This window comes from Protopterus annectens, chromosome 11.part0 (genome assembly GCF_019279795.1).
Source record: "Protopterus annectens isolate FY-2018-M chromosome 11.part0, PAN1.0, whole genome shotgun sequence".
Taxonomy (NCBI): Eukaryota; Metazoa; Chordata; order Ceratodontiformes; family Protopteridae; genus Protopterus; species Protopterus annectens.
Window position 1 is genome coordinate 678,221,940 of NC_056745.1, and position 24,000 is coordinate 678,245,939.

Here is a 24,000-nt window from a genome sequence, read left to right on the forward strand (position 1 = left end):
AGTGTGTGCAAGAGAGTGTGTGTGTGAGAGTGAGAGAGAATGTGTGTGTGTGAGAGAGAGAGTGTGTTTGTGTGTGTGTGTGTGTGTGTGTGTGTGTGAGAGAGAGAGAGAGTGTGTGTGTGTGTGTGTGAGAGAGAGAGAGAGAGAGAGTGTGTGAGAGAGTGTGTGAGTGCATTTGTGTGAGAGAGTGTGTGAGTGTGTCAGAGAGAGTGTGTGCACACGTGTGCTTGAGTACGTGTGTGTGAGAGAAAGTGTGTGTGTGTCAGAGAGAGAGAGAGAGTGTGTGTGTGTGTGTGTGTGACAGAGTGTGTGTTTGCATGTGTGTGTGCGTGTGACAGAGAGAGAGTGTGTGTGTTTGTGTGTGAGAGAGAGAGAGTGAGAGAGAGTGTGTGTGAGAGAGAGTGTGTGCAAGAGAGAGAGTGTGTGCGAGAGAGAGAGTGTGTGAGAGAGAGAGAGTGTGTGTGTGTGTGAGAGAGAGTGTGTGTGTGAGAGAGGGAGTGTGTGTGTGAGAGAGGGAGTGTGTGTGTGAGAGAGGGAGTGTGTGTGTGAGAGAGGGAGTGTGTGTGTGTGAGAGAGGGAGTGTGTGTGAGAGAGTGTGAGACAGTGAAAGTGTGTGTGTGTGAGAGAGAGAGAGAGAGAGAAAGTGCAGGTGTGTGAGAGTGTAGGAGTGTGTGAGAGAGACAGGGAAAGAAACAAGACAGTGTGGGTGTGTCTGCGTAAAAGAGAAACAGTGTGAGACTGTGTGAAAGAGAGAGACTGTACGCCTTTTGCTTGCACTTGTTTGAGGTATCTTAGCAATCCACTAGTTGTCTACTTCCTTTTGCTGAGGCATACTTAGTATAAAGTTCTTAGTTTTAAGTTATGCACAATGAGACTGCTGTTTGAGTGAGACCACTGTATGCTTTCAATTATAGTTTGTCAATGCAACTGTTAATTACAACTGCAAGACTATGATATTAGTATATATTGGGTCTATATCAGAACATCGAAGTTTTAAAACTTTGAATGTTCTAATATCGACCCGTTTTGAGCGAATGCTAAAAATAGCGAAGCTATTGAACCGATTGTGTTCCATTGTGTTGGACGATTATGTGGCTTTGCTATTTTCAGCGCAGTGGTGGAAAGTTACGGGTTGGGTGTGTGATTGTGTGGTCGTTAGGGCGTGGGGTTAGGTGAGTTAGGGTTAGGGCACGGGTTAGGTGAGTTAGGGCGCGGGTTAGGTGAGTTAGGGTTAGGGTGCGGGTTAAGTGAGTTAGGGTTAGGGCGCGGGGTTAGGCGAGTGTACGATAGTGACTGACCTTAGGGTTAGGGTTAAGGTAAGTGGATATATAGTAGTGTATGTACAGTTTAGTGTAGGGTTAGTTGTAGGATTATAAGTGTATGTGTGTGGATTGATGTTTTTTAGGTGTGCTTGTGTTGTGTGTTTCGGAACAGCAAATTTTTTCCCAAGGAAAAAATTTGCTATTCTGAATGTTCGATATTATGTGGTTTAGATATTTTAGGTTCGATTAAATAGCGTTCGCTATTTTCATCTTTCGATAGCGTGATATAAACACTATATATATATAGATAAGTAAAATGAGGATGAAGTTCCCCCACATTGTGATGCATCCCCCACCAGAAAACACACCTTTTTTTTTATTCCCATTACTAGGCAAAACGTTACACACCATCTTTTTTAAACACAGTGGGAAATGCTTTTATAAGTTTTAAGATACAAACTTTTGTGTATTTTACGCCAGTGTGATTGTTAGCAGATACTCAATATAAAAGGAATGCTTACCCTTTGGGAATAAGGATGACCTTAAAAAAATGTTTACTCAAATCCACTGTAAGGCAGTGTCACAAGAAATTCCACTGTAAGGCAGTGTCACAAGAAATGTCTGCTTTGTACTAGTGGCTGTAAACCTGAAAATTAACAGGTTTTGCACTGAAGAGTTGCAGAGCGTATATTTGTTTTCTTCAGATGTTATTTTGTGGGTGTTCTTAGAAGGTTTTTGGTCCACTCTCCTATGCTTTATCCCAATCAGTCTGCATAGGTGCTGAGCAACAGTCACCTCTGCCAATTATCTCCAGTATCATACCATATGGTGTTCTTTCTTCCGCAAAGTAACCCATCTACTTTAATTTTCTAGCCAAATGCTGCAGTAACTTGTACAAAGTGATTGCGACATTTGACAAAAAGTTAGGGGTTAATGAATATGTTGCTACACTACTACTATAATATATTTATTTATTTTTTACATCACAAATCATCCTTCCATAATGCCTTGGCAACCAGATACTCTGACGTGCAAATTCTGAGATTTCTGACTCTAAGCAGTTTGCAGAGAAACAGCTTGCACCAGTTGCATTCACTAGGCATCACCACCTTAGATTTGCTGTGTCTTTCTGGCTGAACTTTGCTGTGCTGTAACACCTTTACAGCTAATACACAATGGTGCCATGGTCAGCTTTGCTGTTGCACAATGGTTAGTTTTCAAGTTCATTTCTCATTTGGGATGTCTTCTTTGCAAGTCTGCATATCCTACTGGTGTCCAGGTGGATTTTAGCCAGGTGCTCCGATTTCCTTCTAGATCTAAAAAAACATGCTGTAGGTAAACAGGTAGACCCCCAACTTCCCACACATACACATGCCATTTGTGATTGTATGTTTGAATGTTTCATCTGATTGGCATGCTATCCAGAATTAGAAGTTCAGTGAGTACTAAGACAGACTTTGGCTCTCCAGTAACCCTGAATTAGAATGAGTAGGGTAATCTGAAATTAATCAACTCTACATGGTATTCAAATATTTATAATCTTTCACTGCATTCTTTGGCTTTAATCTTCAGAGAACTGTGACAATTCATTTTGTTTTCCTTTCTGACTGCTCCTGGTATTGAATCTTTGCTGCAGCGCTTTTTTAACTACAAAAGCTAACCAATACCATTGCATCTCTGTTTATGTCCATCTTAAATTAAATTAGATACCATGATGATTTTTTGTCCTAGAGTTGTTATCTAGTATGATTATATTACTACTACTAGTACCTATAAAAGCAGGTATATAGGTATCAACCCACCTGCAGTTACTATACATGGTTTTCTAAACTCTGCACTACCACAGAGTAAATACAGTCAACATAGATACATATATAGTACAATTTTTCATTTACTCTATTATACAGCAGCAAACCCAACATATACTAGTGTTGCACACTGCAGCCTTCCAACCTGATAACATGGCATTCTATGCATCTGTTATATAAGGCGTACTTAGAAGGAGCAAATTAGTACTACCCAGTAGTGTCTACATTATGTAAAGTCCCAAGTCAGAATCACAGGGAAGTCTCCAGCTTGATTATACTGCACGTCTAATGACTTTATTGTGCTTTAACTGCTAAACCATTCTCTACTGACCTATGAATTCCACAGACTTGTCCAGCCAAGGCAAGATTTTCTCACAGAAGCTATCATTAACAGGAACTCTGAGAAAGTGAGACTCTGGAATAAAATCCGGCTTCGGGCATGTGTTGCTTGCATTTAACACATAAGCAATGTCATTCTGCTGCATCAGTTCCTACAGTGGGAGGGGAAAAAAAACAATTAAACTACAGCCTTCACATCATTACACAGGTCCTGAAGTCTGTGTGCACATTAGTCTTAACAGTACTTTTATTCACTGCCTTGCTGCACCTGCTCTTAATGGGAAACATTTTGTCATGATCTAAATAATAAGTATTCTAAAAATAAGCACCCACTCAGTCAAAATGTAAATAAATTATCACACACAAAAAGCTAGACAGTGAAATACACTAACTACAGTTACCATAGCTGCACATAAACAAAACATTCACACCAATGTAAAATTTTTAAAATCTCCACTAAAAAATAAATAATCATGGACCTACTTTTCCAGATGCACTAAGAATGATGGAAGAGAAACAGCACACAACAAAAGGAAAATTGTCAAACAGCCAAGTTTATTAATATTAACGTGCATACACTACCAAATCAAAATAATTCCAATGTCATATCAGAGCTGCTGTTAATGACAGAATATCAGAAATGCAACTGTAAAAAATTCAGTACAAGACATGATTAAAAGAAGTAATAAGCAAATCTGACAGAAGCTCATTTAAGGGTCCATTCATACCACACAACCTTGGGTTAAGGCAGATTTTTTAAAAATTTGTTTGTCCAAGGTACATTGGTAACCTCCTCATGCAGAGCTTTGGGCTAACATACTACCCTCATTTAAGCGACAAATGCATCAGTATGTCCCCTACACTCACCCCATCATAGTTCATTCCACACAGAAGGCTCAAGGATCAGTGGGTATTACTGTGCTTCCTGATAAGAATTCCTTTAAAGGATCACTAAGAGCTGGAAAATAGCTCTTTTCCCTGACCAGTAACTTGTTAAGGTCAGCTTTATCTTGCTGCTGCCACCTCCTTACAGGTTCATAAGTCAACACTAGGCTGTTGATCCAGATTACCATTAGTAGCCTACCACAATATGCCACACTGTGTATATACAGGACTGATTTATATTTAAAAGGATAACCGTACCCACAGACCAAAAAAACATATTTCATCATGTCTTAATGTTTCCTACATTTTAACACCACTTTTGGATTCTACACACTCTTTTATATTTTTAAATGTAATTCCAGAGTCTTCCCACATGGGGTTTGGTATCTCGATTTTTTAGTCTACCTTTAGGTATCCCACATTGTAGTGTTCCTGGGCAAGCAAGAGTGTTGTCATAATTCTCACCCACTATATATGGTCCATCTTGAATTTATTTACAATATTTGCAGTGACCACACAATCATCCTGGATCGAAAACCTTTTGCCCTAGTACTACTGTCTCTTTCAAAAATATTTTTAAGATTTCCCCTCTACTATATGTAATCATTGGTAATAGTCCCAACTTTTCTTTAATTTCAGCAAAAAAAAAAACAATCTTCCAGGAATCATTTAAAATATTCCTACGTGCTGGTGCCTGATGATTGTATTTAATTAATCACACCAACTTTTTCATAGTTTGCAGTAAAGTTCTAAATGCTCTGAGTTGCCTCTAAGGCAATTATTACTGAGAATGGGGGCAAACTTTCCTCGACTTCCTTCTAACATTTCCTTTCATACTACATCCACTAATACAGAGGGGTAAGTTTATTTCTTTAAATATATTCCCTGATTTTTCTAACTTGTTCACAAAAGGGGTATCTAAAGAAACAATTCTAGATAAGCAAACCATTTGGCCTTTCATTGTTTTTTTTTTTTGAAAATGAGGATGACAACTGTTGTAAAGAAGGAGGGAATTAGAGAAGATCTCATTTCTATAAATATTGGAGACGTATCTTTTTTGGTGGTAATCTTTAGATATTGTCAAATCTAAAAAAAATTGATGGAATCTAATCTCACAGTGGATGTAAATAAAAAAAAAACATTTAGAGGTACTTAACTCACGTAAAAATTCTTCAAAACTATCAATAACATCATTCTATAAAAGAAGTATATCATCTAAAAACCTATAACAACAAAATTATTAAAATAGGATGAAGTGAAGACCTTTGTGTGTTCCCAATCTGTTAATACCAAATTAGCATATATGGGAGCACATCTCTCCCCCATTGCTATGCCTCTTCAGGTGACAGAATTCACCATAAAAACAAAGTGGTTCTTTAGGACCATTTGTAAAAACTCACTTAAAATATATACCTCATTCATGTTCTTCATTTTATCTGTAACATGTAAAAGTGTTGCAATCCTTAATCATGTGGAATCACTGCATACAATTTAGCATCAATAGTAATAAAAATATTTTCCTTAAATGGAAAAGTATTCAGTAAGTGTAATAAATGCCATGAGTCATCATGCTCTTTTTCGACCATCCCTTTACAATGCGCATCTATATACATGGCAAGAGCCTCAGTTTTAGATCTGTCTGCAGAAACAATCGGTGTAAGCGGGGTATTAACATTTTTGTACACCTTCAGTATTCCAAAAATAGCTGGAATTACCGGCTTGTCCATTCTTACAAATTCTAATACTTATTTTGACATGGCACCTTGAAAAAAACAGGTCATTTAAATAAAAATCAATACTTGAATATACAATGTTGATTTCATTTTTTGATACTAAACTGTATGTAGTGGTATTGTTAAGCAACTTCATCATCTTACTTGCCTACATGATGAAATCCATAACGGCAGCTCCCCCACCTTTACCCAGTTTCATAATACTGATATCTTTGTTTCCCTTGATCTTAATCAACAGACAGATAAAAATAAAATAAAATTAGGAATTAATTCTTATTCTGTTGTAATCAGCTTTGGCAGGTGCAGTAACTCATGACGAGATAAAAAATGTTTTTCATCATTTCACTGTAGTGGCCCTTTAACTTCACTCTCCTGGACATCTGGCTCTAGATCAGAGAACATGTCATATGTATCACAGAAGTTAAAGGTCTTTCTTATACATTACTTCTTCCTGCCGCCAGCTTGTTAGGTTGCTCTGATCTTTTATCATTTCTTTTTTCACCTGGAAATTTCCCTTAATATCATTTTGAACATCTCGTCTTTTCCATTCTACTCAAATTCTTTGCACTATATCACTTTCTCATTCACAAATGTCACATTCAGTTTGACATACCTTTCATACTTCCATTGCCTTCTGCTCTCCTTTTCTCAGCAACTTCTAGAGCCTTCAAGGACAGACATTTTGCTTTCTTAACCTTTTTTCTATTTGGAATATTCTTTGATGCACCTTCCTGTGAAACATCACAATCTCCTGTCCATAGTTCTTCATAGTCTAGTTAACAGGTCTAATTCCTTAAAGCTAGTCTTAATTTCCACTAAGTATTCACTTGGAATACTAATGAGTTTATATCTCATTGGCCTAGATGCTATTTAATTAAATTCTAAACTGAGATAAGCTGATGGCACGAACCACGGTCAGCCCCCAAGCCTTGCTTTTGCTGACTGTATAGGATTCTTCTACCTCTAATGGATAAGTATACAGCCAATATGTTTTTGGTATTGACCGTCTGATAATAGCAGTCTCTGAGGCCATTGCAAGTGTGTATATGTTTGTGTGTGTGTATTATATATATATATATATATATATATATATATATACATATATATGTGTGTGTGTGTATGTGTGAGATTGTGTGTGTATGTATGGGAGGTTATGACAAGTGAATTACCTTGGCAGAACTGTTCTAGTCTATTCCCTCCTTAATTACATATTACCCAAGGCCAGATCCAATCCAGTTGTACTTTAAAATATCATCTTTAATCCTCCAGTTATTAAAAATGTAGCACCTTTTTTTGTGATTTCCAAAAGCTGCTTTAAGATCCTTATAAAACTGGTCAACTTCCTCCTCTTCAGTATCTGTAGTCGTTGCACAAACTTGCATTACTGTAATTTAAAATGTGGAAGGTTTTCTCCCAAAAAATAACTTGTATGTAATGGAGAAATGCTAGCCATCCATCAATCCTCAAAATCCTTTAAGAGTACTCCTTGGCAGCAGATCATCACTGAAGGGCTTTCTGTCTAGATTGCTGGTTTTCTACCTGCTTTGCTTGAGCCTGCAATGCTATGGACACATGGAGGTGCTCTTAAGCTTTGGAAGCTGGTTGACTGTTATAACTCATATAGCTTAGGCTACTGCAGTAGAGATAACATAAACATCTCATCTTTTTTTCTTCAAAGGAAACAATTGGTCAGACTTTCTGGTTAACTGTTTTGTCCAAGTAGAATCATAGTTTCCTGCAAATGTCATGTCAAGTAAACAAAGAATCCTTTCCCACATTTTGAGGGTTAGGAAAAATGGAGGAAGATAAATGGGCTGGTTTAGAGACATTTCATTTACTATCTTAGGCATAGAAGGAGCATTAGTCCTAAACGTAAATCAAAAAGGGTAGACTTAAAGCTCGTAATTCAAAAAATTTTAGCCGACAGCAAGCCACTAACAATACTTTCATGTACAGAACTTTAAATAGGAAAGAGAGGTTGGTTCGGATTAAAGGGTTAACTTTTCCAGTACACAATTCAGGTTTCAAGAAGGAGTAATGGATTTTCTTGGACTCCTGGTATGAAGGATGCCTTTCATGAATTCTTTGTCTTCATAACATGGAGGAAGAGGGAGCTATATGTAAAAAAGCAGAAATGGCTAATAAATGCCCCTTAAAAGAAGAGTATGCCAGTCCTGGATTAAGTAGCTCTTACAATCACTTGAGGATAATTACACAGTTGATAAAGGCCCTGTTCTCTACTTACAGCACCAGACAGAAAATCTTTTCCAACTGGAAATATAAGATTTTTTGGCTTCCTTTATTACACCTGTATCACATCCTCAGAAACAGGTGCCTGAAGAGGACTAGAAGGCCTATTATCCAAACTGTCAAACAAGGAGCATATAGGTGTGAAACAGCCCTTTTGCTGTGTGAGCAGGTCGAGCCTGTGGAGTAACTTGTGGCAACTGCCCTTGGCTGGATATAAAAGGGAAGACAGCTAATGTCCGTCTCAAAAGGGAGACACCAGCATTTAAGTTTCCCTTCAAAATTATCAGAAGGGCCTTTGAAACAAGGAGAAAGCATAACATAATTCACTTTCCATGAAATTTATTTTCCATATCTCCCTGCATGGAATTCCGAACAGAACAGTCTTAGCTGTTATTTCAAAATAAAGGCAAAATGATCTATCTGGGGGGTTCCACACAGATGAACAATTTATAGGAAGCCCCCTCTGTTTAGTGTTAGCATCCATTCTAACAATCAGATTGGATCTGTTCTGGTGATCTGCCATTGAGTTCATCTCTGATGGAAATTAAATTGCCTGAAGAAAAATATTGAGGTGAACAGCAATATCCTAAGCTATCAAGTTTGTTGAGATACTATGACCGTGGTATTCTCTGTCAGAACTTTAAGGTTCCATGATACCAAGGATTGTGAAAACATCTGCAAGACAAAAATCAGTGCTTTCGCTTCTTTGATGTTTGTGAGCTTGTGCCTGTCCAGCTTGGACCATAATTCTTAAACTTTCATGCCCATTGAAAAGGCCCCCCACGCCAAGTCCAAAGCAACTGTGGAAAACTTCTGAAGATAAGCAGGAACCAGAAAAGAAGTTCATGGCTTCAGTGTTACCTAGTTACTCCACCAATGTAATTATTTCTTCATAAAAAGTAAGAGAGGTACTGGAAAGATCAGACGATGGCAGTGTTGTGGTTGAGCCCAAACTGATTAGAGGTACCCTTTTTAACCTTTCTCATGTGGCAATACTGGCAAAGGGAATCATCTGTAAAGTTGATGCCACATATCCCAGGGCTCTAAGAATCTCTCTAATGCATAGATCATTTGCAGAATTAAGAGGTACTTGAAGTAGAAAGTCACAAACTGGTTATTTTCCAGACAAAGAAAAGCCATCAATCAAGACATATCCACCTGACAACTTAGAAAGACTAGGTTTTGAGAAGGTTATAGGGTGGATTTCTTCATGTTTGGAGAAAAGCCTAGGCAAGAAGCAGGTCCATTGTGAATTGTAGGTCCTACAGGCTTTGTTTGAATTGATGCAGACTAGATCAAAAGGTTATTTAAATAACGGTAGAAGTAGAGTCTGCATAATGCTACAACAGGGGCTAGACATTGTGTGAATACTCTTGGAGCTGCAGAAAGACCAAAGGGCAAAGTACAGAAATGAAAAAGTAAGCAAAAAGTCTTTAGAACCCTATCTGATTTGGAATAGAAAGCAGCAAACTTTTGGAGCTACATCATCTTGAATTTTGGAATATTTAGAAGGGTGTTTATTTTCAGTTTTATGACTATGGAAGTCCGCTGGGCCAAGAAGAGCCCGTTTTCAGTGGAGGCCCGGGGAGGAAAGCTCCAATGAACAATTACAAGCATACACAAAGCAGTATAATACTCTAAATCAGGGTGAGAATACAGCATAATACATATGAGGTATAATACCATCATGCAAAGAAATACAAATAATAGGACATTGTTGGACATTTTGTATGTACAAAGTTAGATACATTTACTGATATAAGAAAATCTAACAAGGTTTGCCAAGGTGCAACAGAAGGCTGTCCAGTACTGGCTTAATGGGGTGTAATAGTAGACAAAGTAATGGCATGAGACATAGATGTAAGCAGGAGATGGAGATGACAGTAGCTAGATGGGGAAGTTATGCTGGAGGGTGGCATGGGGATGCCCATTCTGAAGACAGATGGGAGAACAAGAGAGCTTTGAAGTTGGTGTGGTTTGGAGTATTGCGAAGGGAGGGAGTGAGTTCCATAGTTTAGATATGGAGTAGGATAGCAGGAGGTGGCCAGGTGGTCATGACGGTTTGTAGATTTGTAGGAGGTTTCGGTTTTCTGATCTGAATGAGCAGTTAGGAACCTACAGGGTTAAGGCGGTAGTGAGAGAGGGGCAGCTGGAAGGTTTGAAGATGAGCTTCTGGGCAGTGGTAAGTTGGAGGAAGTTCAGGTAATTAGGTAGTTCCAGCCATTGCAGAGTATGAGAGAGTGGTAATGGTGGGATAAGTTTTTTGAATTGGTGGAAAACTTGCTTATTTTATTGTAGCAAGAGTCTAGTTTGGATCGCAGGCAGAGTTGGAGACTGGTTAGCAGAGGAGCACCATACATGAGAGTGGGAGAAGGTAGAAGGAGGCTAGGGTTTTTCTGGTGGAGGGGGTGAGGTAGTGGTTGTGTCTGTACAGCAGTCCTAGTTTTGGGTGTTTTTTTTATGATAGTTTTGATATGGGTGTTGAATTTTAGATGCTCATCAATGACAACAACGAGCAGTTTAGTATTTGATATTTCGATGGGGATGTTATTCTGGCTGAGTATAGAGAAGGAGTTTGTAGAGGGAGAAGAGATCATCAGTTTAGTTTTATTTGCGTTTAGGGCCAGGTGATTGTTTTGCATCCAGGTTTCAGTTTTAGAGAAGGCTGACTGGGTTTTTAGAAGTAGGTCGGAGGGGAAGTATGCTGAGCAGATGACTGTTGAATCATGGATTAGTGAGTAATCAGGGATGGTGTGGTGATAGTTATTGATAAATATATTGAAGAGTAAAGGGCCTAGAACAGAATGTTGGGGTACACAGGTGGGGCGGGGTGTAGGAAGGGAGAGGTTGAGGATTTTCATTGCACAGTTCATCATTCAGAGAAGTAGCTAGAGAACCAGGCTATGGTGGAAGAAGAGAGGTTGAGAGAGGGATGTTGAGATAGGAGTAAGGGGTAGGAGACCGTGTCAAAAGCTTTGGATAGGTCTAGGAACAGGGCAGATACGAATTTGCCAGAGTCACGTGCTTGGTTAATGGTCTCGAGAAAGGAAAGGAGGGCTTTCATGGTACTATGGCCAGGGCGGAAGCTGTGTTAAGTGGGGCAGAGAAGGTTATTGCGTGTTAGGTATGGCATCAGTTGTGAATGGATATATTTTTCCAGGATTTTAGAGAGTGGGGAAAGGATGGCAATAGGCCTAAAATTGGTGGGGTCAGTGTTTTTACTTCCCTTATGGAGTGGGACGATGTATGCATGCCGCTAGATAGAAGGAACATAGGATTCTTGGATGGATCTGTATTAATATGGAAATGCTATCAGCAGATATTTTGAGGAAGGCTGATGGTAGATCATCAGGTGGCATTGTGGCAAGGTTTAAGTTGGAGAAGTAGTTTTTTTATTGTACTTGTGGGGATGGGTTTTAGGTTGAAGGGGGAGGAAGGAGGTATGAGATCAGAGGGGTGTTCAGACTGAAGACTGAAGTAGTATGCTTTGCAGTCTCTAGTTGGTTTTTTTATGGAGTTGTGGACTGGTTTGAATTCAAATAGGGAGTTAGGTTGTTTGTTTCTTTGGTATTGCTTCTCTTTGGAGCATGGTTAGTTTAGCTTTTTTTGATAGTCAGGGAGAGGCTTTAGCCTTGACGAGTTTGGTTCTTAGAAGAGCGTGGTTGTTGAGTAGGTTTAAGAAAGTTTTAGGTGATGGCATTGTCGAGGGGCAGGGTTCTTAGGGGGGGGTCCAGTCAGTAAGTTTTAGACATTTGGAGAAAGTTTGAGGGTTTGAAGTAGGAGAGGTTACGAGTTTGAATGTAGTGATGTTGCCTTTGAAGAGGAGAGGGGTGAGGGTTAGCGAAGGCTGGCAGGTGGTCACTGACAGGTTCTGTGAGGATTCCTGCATTTGAGATAAGGTTAGGATGGGATGTGAAGATCCAGTCGATGGTGCTAGAGGCCCTATCTTTGTTTGGCCTGGTAGGAGAGTTTATTAGTTGGGTGAAGTTGAAGAGGTTGACTATGAGAGATGGGGCTTGAGTTTACAGTGTCTCAGTTAATGTTCATGTCACCTAGGATATACGTTTCACTTTTAATGTTAGAGGAAAACCAGGAGAGGATATCTTCTAGTATTGAGATATTATTGCCTGGGGGTATATACAGGGCGGTTATGCATATGGACTTGTGATTATTGATGTTTAGTAGAGCTATAGTTATTTTGGTGTTGGCAAAGTTTAGGATTTGATTGGTGTATGGGGTAACAGTATAGGGAGGAGAAGTAGATTATGGCTACACCTTCACCTTTTCTTGCTAAGTCCATCATTACAAAATCATTTAGTATCCTGGTGGAATAATTTTACTGTCTTTTATGAAGGGTTTAAGCTAGGTCTCTTGAGACGACTACTATTCCAAGGTGATTGTGGGAAAGCTATCCATGGAGGTTAGGGATTTTATTTTGAAGGCTCTGGGCACTGAATGTAGTGAGGCGAATAGATTTGAAAGTTTGAGGGTGTGTGAGAGGGGAATTAGTGGTTTGTGTGGTGATAGTGGACCCGGGGTTGGGATGGATGTCACCAGAGAGTGAGAGGGAAATTTGGTGGAGGAGTATAAGGTAGTTTAATGTGGATGGAGAGTTTGAACAGTGGTAGGAAGTGGATTTGTTGGTGTGAGGTTGGAGGGGTCTGTTATGTGAGGGTGGGATAGGTCGGATTTTGTGTGTTTGAATAGTAGGGTTGGGTTAGAAGAATAGAGTTCATGAGTTATGCAGGTGAAGGGTGGTGTGAAGTATGTTGGAAAGTGGTTGTGTAATGTGACGGTGTGGTATAGGAGGGCTTAGGGAATTGTGTAAGATAAGTAATACAAGTGAGGGAGGTTAGCAGAGCCATTAGGTTTAACAGATATGATGTGGTAGGGGAATTGTGTAGGTTGGGGGGGAGTTTAAGAGTGGAATGTGTGTGGTGGGTAGTGTAATTGGATGGTAGGGGATGTGGGAGGACTTGGAGATGAATAAATGTACAGATAGAAGGGGTGGTGGGAATTGGGGGCAGGGTAGGGGAGCGGAGAGAGCCCACAGGGCAAATGGAGCAGGTAGAGCCCAGCAGAGATGAGGGAAGAACTATCAGTGATTGCTAGTGACAATGCAGGTAGCAGTTATGTCAAATGTTTGCGTTAGTTTTATGCCTTTAGCTGGAATTTTAAAACTTTCGGTCCATTACAGCCTCTAAGCAGCAGTTTGAAGGTAACTGGCTAGTGGCTTGAGCATTGGACTGTTAACTTAGGGAAAGGTGCTGCCAGATCCTTTGGATCGGAAAGAAGTAGCAGAGCAGCAGGGGTGTGTAACTGGTGCAAACAGTTAAAAGGAAACCACACACAGAATTAACAAGAGAGTATAGCTAAGAGAGTTGGCACTAGGGTAGTGAGTTATTGATGGCAGAGAGACAACCAGGCAAGATTTTTAACAAAGGTGAGTGTCCGGGGGGGGGTCTCAGTGGTATGCATGTAGCCTTTACAGTAGACAAAGTAAGACTAATTTGTGGTATGACCTTGAAACATACTTTAGTTTAAACTGGCTATGCAGTAGAGCACAGGTGTTATTCCAGGAGTTGGAGCAGTACCTGTAAGGAAGGTAGAAGCAGTCTGGAAGGGAAGACGCATTGCTCTTAAAACCTAGGGAAAGAGGAAGGGAGAGTGGGTGGAGTGTAAAAGCTAGGGAAAAACAAAAATAACAGAGGTACTATAAGCAACTACTGATAAAAGCTAGAGAGGAGTTAGTTGAGATAAGCTATGAAGCTAACTAAAAACTGCTTTAGGGTGGGGGAAATAAACAAAATAGTTTAGGGTGGGTAAGTCCAAATGGGTCTCCATTTGACCTCTTTTCTTGGTGTGAGGTATAGCCTACAATAAAACCTGTACGTTTTGTTGTAGAGGGACCAATTCTAATGTCCCCTGATGTTTTACTAAGATTAAAAGAAGTTTTTTTTCACTTGGGGTACTTTGGAAATGCCTGATGGAAATGGGGGGGAGGGTCCATGTAAGTTTCTATGCATTTTGAATGATGTTCAGTACCCAGGAGTATGATGTTATTCTCCAAAGGTGAAAAATGCACCAAGAACGTCTTCCTGACAGAAATATATTGAGATGATCAATGGGGAGGGAAGTGGGGCAGGAGTAAAGAGGGTAGTCATAAAGTAGAACTTCTGTCACCCATGGATCTTTCAGATCTTTTCACATCTGCCTTAAGTTTATCCCGTGTTTTTTCTTAGTGAATTTCTTCCATTTTTGTTATGATTTTTGGCCTTTATGGAAAAAAAAAGAGACCAACGTTAGAGGGGCAAATCCTCTGGAACTTTGGTATGGGTTAAGATAAAAAGATGTATAAAATCTTGCAAAATGTTCCACCTTTCTTGCAATTTTAGAAAATTTCAGCTGTAGCTGGTCCGAAAGGCAATAAATATCTATTCATATGGGTCTGGCAGTTTATAGCATGGGGGAAAATAAGAGTTGCAGAGGTACGCACGCTCTTTCCATACCTATTCTTATAAATACTGCCTTATCATTTGACAAATCATTATCAGATATTAGGAACTTAGAAGTCTTACTGGATTCCACTGAATCACAGAAGGGTCAGAAAAGAGATTGTAGCACAAATATTTATATGAATACAGTGTTTTATAAAAGCCTATCAGTTTTTTAAGGTGCATCTACCTATGACTCAAATGCCAGGGATGCAGAGAAAAGGTGTCTTGTAAAAGTACAAGTACAGGAGGAGGAAATGAAGGCTTGGGGACAACTGCATTTAATATGCCATATCTTTTTGATTGTCTGAAACCTACTTGCCCTCTCCCAGTGGAAGTGCAGCATTGTTTTCAGATTAGTGTTAACGGATAATTATTCCAAAGGAGAGTCAGGACAGTGTGCCTTCTTCAGACACAAATGCCGAAGGGGATCGAATCTCAGAACAGAACATCTGAAAACTCTTCTTCCTCAGAAAAGGTCTTCTCCTTTCCTTTTCTGAGGGATAAAAGAGAAAAGCATGGACACTTCAGAGACGTAAGGGGGCTTAGCCTCTGGGGAAAAAAAAAATTGTACCACAACTATTATGGATCAGGAGGAGGAGTAACTGGAGGGGATGGTGTGCTTAGCCTTTTGCTTTCTCTTTTTTTAGGTGTCTGCAGACTCCTGAAGTACCTCAATAAAGGTATCTAGGACATCATTCCACATGAGAACATGTGGTATACAATTTGGTCCCTCAGAAATCAACAGCCAGGGCTCTGACTTAGCGGCCTTGCTGGCAGTCTGATTAGACAGGTGGGACACGATTGAACTGTGTGCCTTGTCAGCCTTAGGACAGATCTCAGCAGTGGAAGCAGGGAGAGAAGTCAAATGGTCTGAGGTCTCATGTTCCCCAACAGAGACTTCAGACTCTGACCAAGCAACAGAAACCTCAGACATTTCAGGTTTCTTACGAAGCTACTAGTAGATGATCAACAGCAAAGACACCATCCTTCCTCCACTAAGTTCTTTTGAGCCTTGGTTGTCAAGAAAGATATTTAAGGAAGCTAAATGCCTTTGGATTATTTTAGGGATGAAACATTTACAAATACAGCACTCCTTAAAATTAAGGACCCAAACAAAATAAACACTTGGTATGACTGTTATTATAGGGGATATGCTGACTGCAGTTGCATTTCTCTCTCTTAGCTGACAAGTAATTGAACAATTTTTGTCAGAATTAAAGTGAAACAAAAATGCTCCCACAATGAATAAAAACTGGCACTGGCCACATGGCTAACATACTGCAGTTAGAGATAAAGTCTTTCATGGACTGTCAGAAAAAATTCTGAGGAACTTTGTGCCTGTAAATCCCTTATGCACCAGCACACAGTCTCATGCAGAAGTCATAGGGCAGACATACTGCACAAGAGGAAGGAACCCAAGCTTGTGTAAATTGACTGGACATACTGTATCTTTAGCAGGATAGTCTCAATTAGTATACTATAATGCAACACTGATTCAATGAAAGACATCTGTAGGCACCACCTACATGTAACATGTCAGCATGTCTCACCTTGGTTTTGTCCACAGAGTTTTACTAGATTGGCTTGTCACTAGCTTTATCAGCTGACCACCTTTTATTTGATCTCTCTGATTAGACCTGCCTTAGGTGGCCCTGTCTGGTACAACTAACAGCTTCACTGAAATACAAAAAAGCTCATTCATCACAACAAGGTAATGGTTCAAAATGATACACTAAACAAAGGTAAACATCATATAATAAGAAATGTGCATTGCAACACTAATAAAACACCCAAATGACCACCTTAAGAAAAATAAGGGTAAAGAATTATTGCATGCATATAATGTGCCTTTTAGCTCTTGGATTTCCCACCAAAGTTAACCTTCTGGTGAATATCAAAGCTTGGGTTATCTGAAAAATTGTATACCAATTTGTAAACACTGCTATGGACATTTAAGCCACCTTAAGAGATGCCAGTCAGCCTGGATGGCAGCAGCCTATGTGTCACAGTAAATTTATATGTGAAAAAAATCTTAAGTTGTATAACTTAAGTAACACTCAAAAAACAAAATGTTCTTGTTACTGGAGACTCAGTAATGAGACACATGGATGTCCCACTCACCAGGCTGAACAATTTTTATTTTTGGCATAAATGGTTACATAAGAAAGATAGGAAAAAAAAAACATAATATAATCAGATAAAAAATACATTGGCATAAAAGTTCACATGACATCATAGCAGGTTAACCAGATAATATAAAAATTAAACAAGGGTAATGGAAGAGAGAAGAGTTGGCATTAGTCAGGATTAGTGCAGGAGCAAAGCCAGTGTTTATTGAGATAAATCTTTAGTTGAAATTTGAAAAGTTGGAAAGAGGTTAAAGAAGTGATATCAGAGGGTAGTTTATTCCATGTTTTTCCAACAGAGTTGGAAAGGAGAAAGTCACGGTCAGCTGCCTGTCCAGTGCCAGGATTCTTCAGATCACACATGCACTCGGGTCTCTCACCAGCAAGTACCATTATGACTCTGTCATAGTTCATGTTATTGTGAATGACCTGAGACATACCTCACTGAACTATATGAAGACAGATGTGGTTGAGCTCTCTGAGTATGTGTGAATGTTTTGAGGCAGGTATGTCCCTAACTTTGAGCAGAATACTACCCTCACCTAGAATGATGCCACGGTATAAACCAAAAATTATTGATTTCACCAACTGGCTCAGTTTTTGCTGTCAATTAGAGGGGATCCAGTTCCCGTCAGCCTAGGAAGCCATGTTCAACAAACCTTGCTGCTTTGCCAGAAGTGGTTTGCACCTGGCACCTTCAGGCTTTTGGCTACTGGCAAAGGCTCTTGCCTCCACCATGGTGCCTTTTTTAGGCAAGGTCTCAAAAACACTTCAGACGTGAAATTAACCAATCAGGACAAAATAAGGGTCATGCTGGTAAAAGCTACGAGCTTAAACCAAAAACTGTACTCCTTGGAAGTACTTCTATCACTAGAAGATGCAGATGTCTGTGCAGTCACAGAAACATGGTTCAAGGCCTCAAAAGAGTACCCCAGCCTTGCAAGGCTAAAATGCCTTCCACACCTTTAGACCGCAAAATGTATAAGTGAAAATCAAAAGTAGGCGGTGTTTCAATCTACATTAGAAATAAATTCACCTTCCGTCTAGACTGGACAACTCCATGGAGTTACTCCAGGTCCAGGTTACAGTGGGTAAGAGCCCCATTCAAGTCACAGCCAGTTATAGATCCCCCTCCATGGCTCACAACATCCATGAAGTCTACTTGACAAAACTGGAGGCAATCCAAATTTTACCAAACACACTGGTTATCTGGGATTTCAATTATTCTAGCATCAACTGGGAAACCTACTCTTGCCCTAACTTGCTAGCACGAAAGTTCCTTGACTTAGTTAATTCAAATGTCCTGGAACAAATTGTCCTTACCCCCAACAAGGGGAACAAACATTCTAGATCTGGTCTTCACCAACACGTCAAACAGATGCACTGCCTTAACTGTCGGACCCTCACATGACCACAAATCAGTCACCTTCGAGCTGGCACGAATACCAGAACTCACAAAGGGTGAAATTAGACTAAAAAACTGCAAGGCAAACTATACCGTCCTAGGTGAACGTATAAATGCATTCCAAATCCCACCCTAAGCTGGAAGTGGCAACTGCGCCAGTGCTTACAATAAAACCCTGCACAATCACTTGCACAAGTGTATAAACCCAGCAGTACCAGAAAGAATCAAAGCCAGAGCCCCAAGTAAAAACAAGCTGTCATGGTGGACATCCACAGCACCAACAAACTTTACAATAACACAAAAGGTTGCTGTCCAAGAATACAAAGGCAAGGCACCAACAATGGAAAAGCATCCTCCTCAGCATCAACAAACACCACAACTTATCAAATCCTGCAAGAGCTCCTTTAAGAGAAACTTATTAAGTACAGCCAAGGATAACCATAAGGCCTTTTACAGCTACATACGTAACCTGAAGGGTAGGACAAGCATGTACAAAACTAGTGACCAACGGTATCACACACACGGACCCCACAGAGATAGCAAACCGGCTAACGGATAGGTTTGGCAAACATTTCACTCTCTTATCCCCTCCTAACTTACAACAAACATTCCCCAACCCCCCCCCCCCCCCGCACATATCTGAAGAGCTGGTCCTCAAAGCCTTGTCCAAGGCAAAAAACACAGCCTCTATGGGACCTGACGACATCCCCCTGCTGTCTTCCAAACAGGCTAAAACATGAACTAGTATCACCACTAAGTACCCTTTTCAATCATACCCTAACCACAGACTTTCTTCCTGTGGAATGGAGAACAGCAACAGTTATTCCCTCCACAAAGGTGGCCTAGCAATAGACCCGGGGAATTAGAGACCCATAAGCCTGACCAGTCATCTGCAAGGCCATGAAACATATCTTTATGGACCCCATAAAATAAAGACATAGGTGACCTTCAAACCCTGGATCCTACCCAATTCGGGTTCATGAAGGGCAGATCTTGCCTGTTAAATCTGGTGGATTTCTTTGAAAGTGACCAAGGCCATTGATAAGGGCAAATCTGTGCACACAGCATACCTTGACCTAGCAAAGACTTTCAACACAATCCCACATTCAGACATTATTAAACTTAGCACACTTGAGCTCCCAACTGGCTCACAAACTGGACACATACAAAGTAGGTGACTCCACATCTACCAGCAGACCTGTTACCAGTGGGCTGCCACTGGTAACAATGCTGGGCCCCCTACTGTTTGGTATATATTTCTCAGATGTTCAGATCAAAAATTAATGGGTTGTGGCTGACCAAGTCTGCAGATGACTGCAAAACTAGGTGTAATCATTGAATCCTGAAATGATATCAGTACACTCCAGGAGGGTCTTTACTCAGACCAGTGATGGGTGTATTAGTCACGGTCTCACACTGAATGCAAAGAAATGCAACATCATTCCCTTTGGCACAAACAATGTACCCACACACTACCAAATCAACAATACCCAAGCACCCATGAAGTGGTAAGGGACCTGGGATCACATATGGACTGTGACCTTAACTTCGACCACCATGTGTCTACTGTAATAAGGAAAGTGGCATACTTGGTTAGTAAAGGCATTTGCTCGACAGCAAAGGAGGTTATAACCCCCCTATACTTGGTACGTATCTGGCCCATAATTAAGTATAATGCCCTGTTTATCATGTACTGTACTAAGGACCTACAGCAATCAGAAAGACCTCAGAGGTTCTAACAAAGAAGATCAAGGGGCTCCACCATGTGCCTTACACAGACCGACTAAAGTCCCTGTCACTATACTCTGCATCATATAGACTTCTTAGGGGAGATTTATGCCTGGCCTACAGAGCAATCCAAGATTAGGGATACCTGTTTCCAGGGAGCTAAATATGGCCTGCGATTTAAATAGGACATGCTGAAGGGGCAGATTTATCTCCCAGCGACTGCTGTATCTTTGGAACAAGCTACCAAGTCATGTGAAACAGAGCACCTTTATCACACTGTTCAAGAGGAACCTGGATGAGTGGATGGAGCACCGTAAATTCTTACCGAGAATAGAGCCCACAACCCTCCTGGACATGGGCAGTCACCATTAAATGCAATCTTGGGTACTGACTAGTATTTCTATGATATCACATTGGGATGAAATGGCAAGGCTTAAAATGACCTCCAGGTCGATAGCCTAGTAATCCCATATGGATCCTACTTATTTTTATTCATTAGATTTGTTAACCGGGAAATAGTCCGACTGGGCTAGTGGCCCGTTTTCAGCAGAGGCCCGGGGAGAAAAGCTCCAGAAAACAATACATCATTTACATTTGATATTCGAGACAAGCACAAATATAAAAACAGTGCACTTAGTTGCAAATAGGTAGATTCATGTAAAGGTTTGAACTACAAACAATAGAGTTACTAAAATATATATTGTACAGTTAAAGTTAAATAAGAGAATTTTCTAGGATTGTACAGGCTTGAGCTTGCAGTGTCTAACACAGTAATTAGTGTATACAAAGTATTCATTGAGAACATGTTCTCAAGTAATTGAGGCTTGAACATTACAGTTTTCAGCTGAGTACAATTATCACAGCAGCGTATTTCAAAAGGTGCCATACAGTAGTGGGTTAGTGTGAAACGAGGCAAGATATTGGGACAGAGAGAAGATATAGAAGTGGGTGAAGAGCAAATGAAACAGAGAGGTGAGGAGACAAGATAGCAGATGGAGGGTTTATAAGTCAGCCTAAAGGATGACAAGGGCAAAGCATGAGTAGCCAGATAGTTATGTAGTAGTTGCTTGAAGTCATGGTAGTGTGGATTATTAGCTATATTTTGAGGAAGGTTATTCCATAGTTTAGAAATGTTATTACAATAGAGGCAGTCGCCGTGATAGTTGTGGGAGAGGGAGACCCTTAACATCAGTTTGTTGGAGGATCTAAGGGGCCTGGGGTTTTGATTATGTTGGATCAGACTGGATAGAGCAGGGTAGATGTTGGAGTGGTGAAGTAGCTTGTGGACCATGGTGATGTGGTTGACAGCAAGAAGGTTAGGGAGTTCTAGCCAGTTGAGCTGAGAGAGGGCAATACAGTAATGAGTCCTGTGAGGGACATTAGTGGCAAACTTAGCAATCTTGTTGTAGCAGGATTCTAGATTTAGGTCAGTTTTTCGAAGATTAGTGGGAATATGAGATCCATAGAGTAGGGCAGAAAGTAGGTGGGACCGAGTGGTGGCTAGTCTGGCAATGTAAGTAAGATATGATCTGGCCCTATATAGTGTGCCAACCTTGAAGTGAACTTTTTGATAGTCGAGGCAACATGTTTGTCAAAAGTTAGATTCTCATCAATAGTAACCCCTAGAAGTTTTGTGTAAGCTGTTGGTTCTATTCTGGTGCCATTAGAAGAGAGGATAGCTGGGGAGTGGTGGCATGGTTTGGCCTTTTTAGATTTGAATATTATTAATTTTGTTTTATTTGGGTTTAGAATTAGTTGATGCTCAGATAGGTACTTTTCTATGTCTTTGAAAGCAGACTGCATTTTTACTTGGAGTTCTAGTGGGGAGAGGGCAGAGCATATAAGGGTAGCATCATCAGCGTATTGGATAATGGAGGCTTGGTCAGTAGATAAGCTGAGGTCATTGGTGGATAGGATAAAAAGGAGTGGCCCAAGAATAGAATCTTGGGTACTCTAACAAAGATGGGTAGTGGGGTGTTTTCCCATGTAAAGCAGTTTTTGCCTTACTGGTTCAGTATCCACCATTTTCTCATACTTAAAATACAAATAAAACCATAGTAAGAAATGCTTTATCGTTCTCTTTTTAAAGATAATTAGAAACCGAATACTGAAAGATCAAGTATTGCAGTTCAGTACAGATAAAGCTAAGAGTGCCTAACAAGAGTAGCCCCGTAGAGTCTAGGGTTTGAATCCCACAGCCTCTGTCTACCTATAGTGTAATCCAGATGATCCTCCTGGTTTACCTCTGATGACAGTCTTGTACCTAGCAGGTTTATCAGGTTACCATATTAATAAAATAGCAAACATTTTATAAAAGTTATACCAATACAGTAATTAATATTTCACATTTTTAATAAAACGTGGACTTTTTTCATTTTTCCCAGTGTCTAACACGTCTCATGATCAACTGCTCGCCACTTAATAATGTTTCATTAACGTTTACTTAAAGTAGCAGTGTAATCACTGGCATAACAAAACATTACCACAATAAATAACAGACTTTTCTATCAAAGTAAAAACATAAAAGGAGAGACAGAAGTACAGTACATGTCAGTAACATAAACCATTTTCTAAGTGCAATAATGCCCTCCATGGTGAGTATTAAAGGAATTAGCAGACCTTTTTGGGGTGGAGAAGTCTTCTACCTGTGTCATCTGGCTTCAACATCCTTGGCAGGTCAGTTATTTCCATACAATGCCCACCAGGTTGGAATATGATTCGTTGAAAACCGCTCTCAAACCATTGCAAAATTTTAGAACTGCTCAAAGAAAATCAGAACCCTGAGAGCAACAAAAATCAAAACAGAAGCATTTATCAGATTTCTGTGAATGGAGATCAGAAAAAGTAAAAGCAAAAAAAAAAATCCCACAGTGCGTCTATGAAGAACTGCGAGCAATGCACACTAATTTATCAGCGCCCTCCCTAACAAGCTCATACCAAATTAAAAATAGCTGACTCCACAGTACAAGGGCTGAAGCCATGACTACCAGTCAATTCAATCAGTGTTGTCGGTTATGTCCATGGCATTCGCGACACCTAGTGGTTGCTTTAGTTCATGCTATGTCATTCAGAGATTTCCCTGATAAGTTGAGGAATAGAAGGGGAGGAGGTGGGGGGCATGCACAACTTCCACTGACCAGCTACACCTTCAGATCCCACAGACAGCCTATGTGTAGGCCCCTCTGTTGGACTGGCTACTCAAGCTCTACCACCTGACTCTCAACAACTGGGGGTTATGGATGGGGAGATATGACTTTTGGGGCTGGAATGAATTGGTTAAAGGGCCTCTACCCACTAGATGACCAGCTCCTACCCTGTAGAATGAGTAGACCCAACTGGATGCAGGTGATAAAGCCACTGAACAGGATCCCTTTTGTAAGTGTATGGGGGCTGGATTAAAAAAAAATCTGGTGGGGAAACAAGGTCAAGCACTAAGGAGGAATGCAAAGACTAAAATCGCCCTTCCCCCAAAAAATTGCAAATGGCAAAGATGGCCTTGTAGGTAAACCGGAGATGCTGTAAAGTACACCTAAGAATGGGTCATATGAGTGTGCAAGTGCTCTATGATGACCTGGCATACCATAATGCCACTGCTTGCCAGTCAAACTCTAGTTCTCCACAAATAAAACCATTGGCTAATGTTCCAACACCAAATATTTAATAAAACAAAAAACTCTGACGTCTTGGCTATTACAAGCCTTCATGGAGTATTTGAATTCTGGTCTTTCCATTGTGTGGTGCATCTAGTTCTCCACAACCCTGAATGGACTAAATCAAGTATTAAAGACAGGTGAAAAAAAATACGCTCTCTCTGGGCTGCCTAACTGATGTGTGATATAATTCTACACATCAGATAAACTATGATACAATACATGCCAGACACAAAACCCAGCATTTACAAAACAAACAAACAAAAAAAAAAATCCCTGGATTTAACATGCACAGAAGGATGTACATCAACTTGTGC

At 40.2% G+C, this 24,000-nt stretch overlaps 1 protein-coding gene across 5 annotated transcripts in view; it reads right to left on the bottom strand.

Annotated features, from left to right (window-relative positions):
- The window catches only part of DUSP16 (dual specificity phosphatase 16), an 857,833-nt gene that overhangs the window by 81,284 nt on the left and 752,549 nt on the right, over positions 1–24,000 (bottom strand). For all 5 annotated transcript variants that reach the window (XM_044088133.1, XM_044088135.1, XM_044088134.1 and 2 more), the window contains one exon: positions 3,402–3,561. In XM_044088133.1, the coding sequence (XP_043944068.1) occupies positions 3,402–3,561 (160 nt within the window). The remainder of the gene's footprint in view (positions 1–3,401; positions 3,562–24,000) is intronic.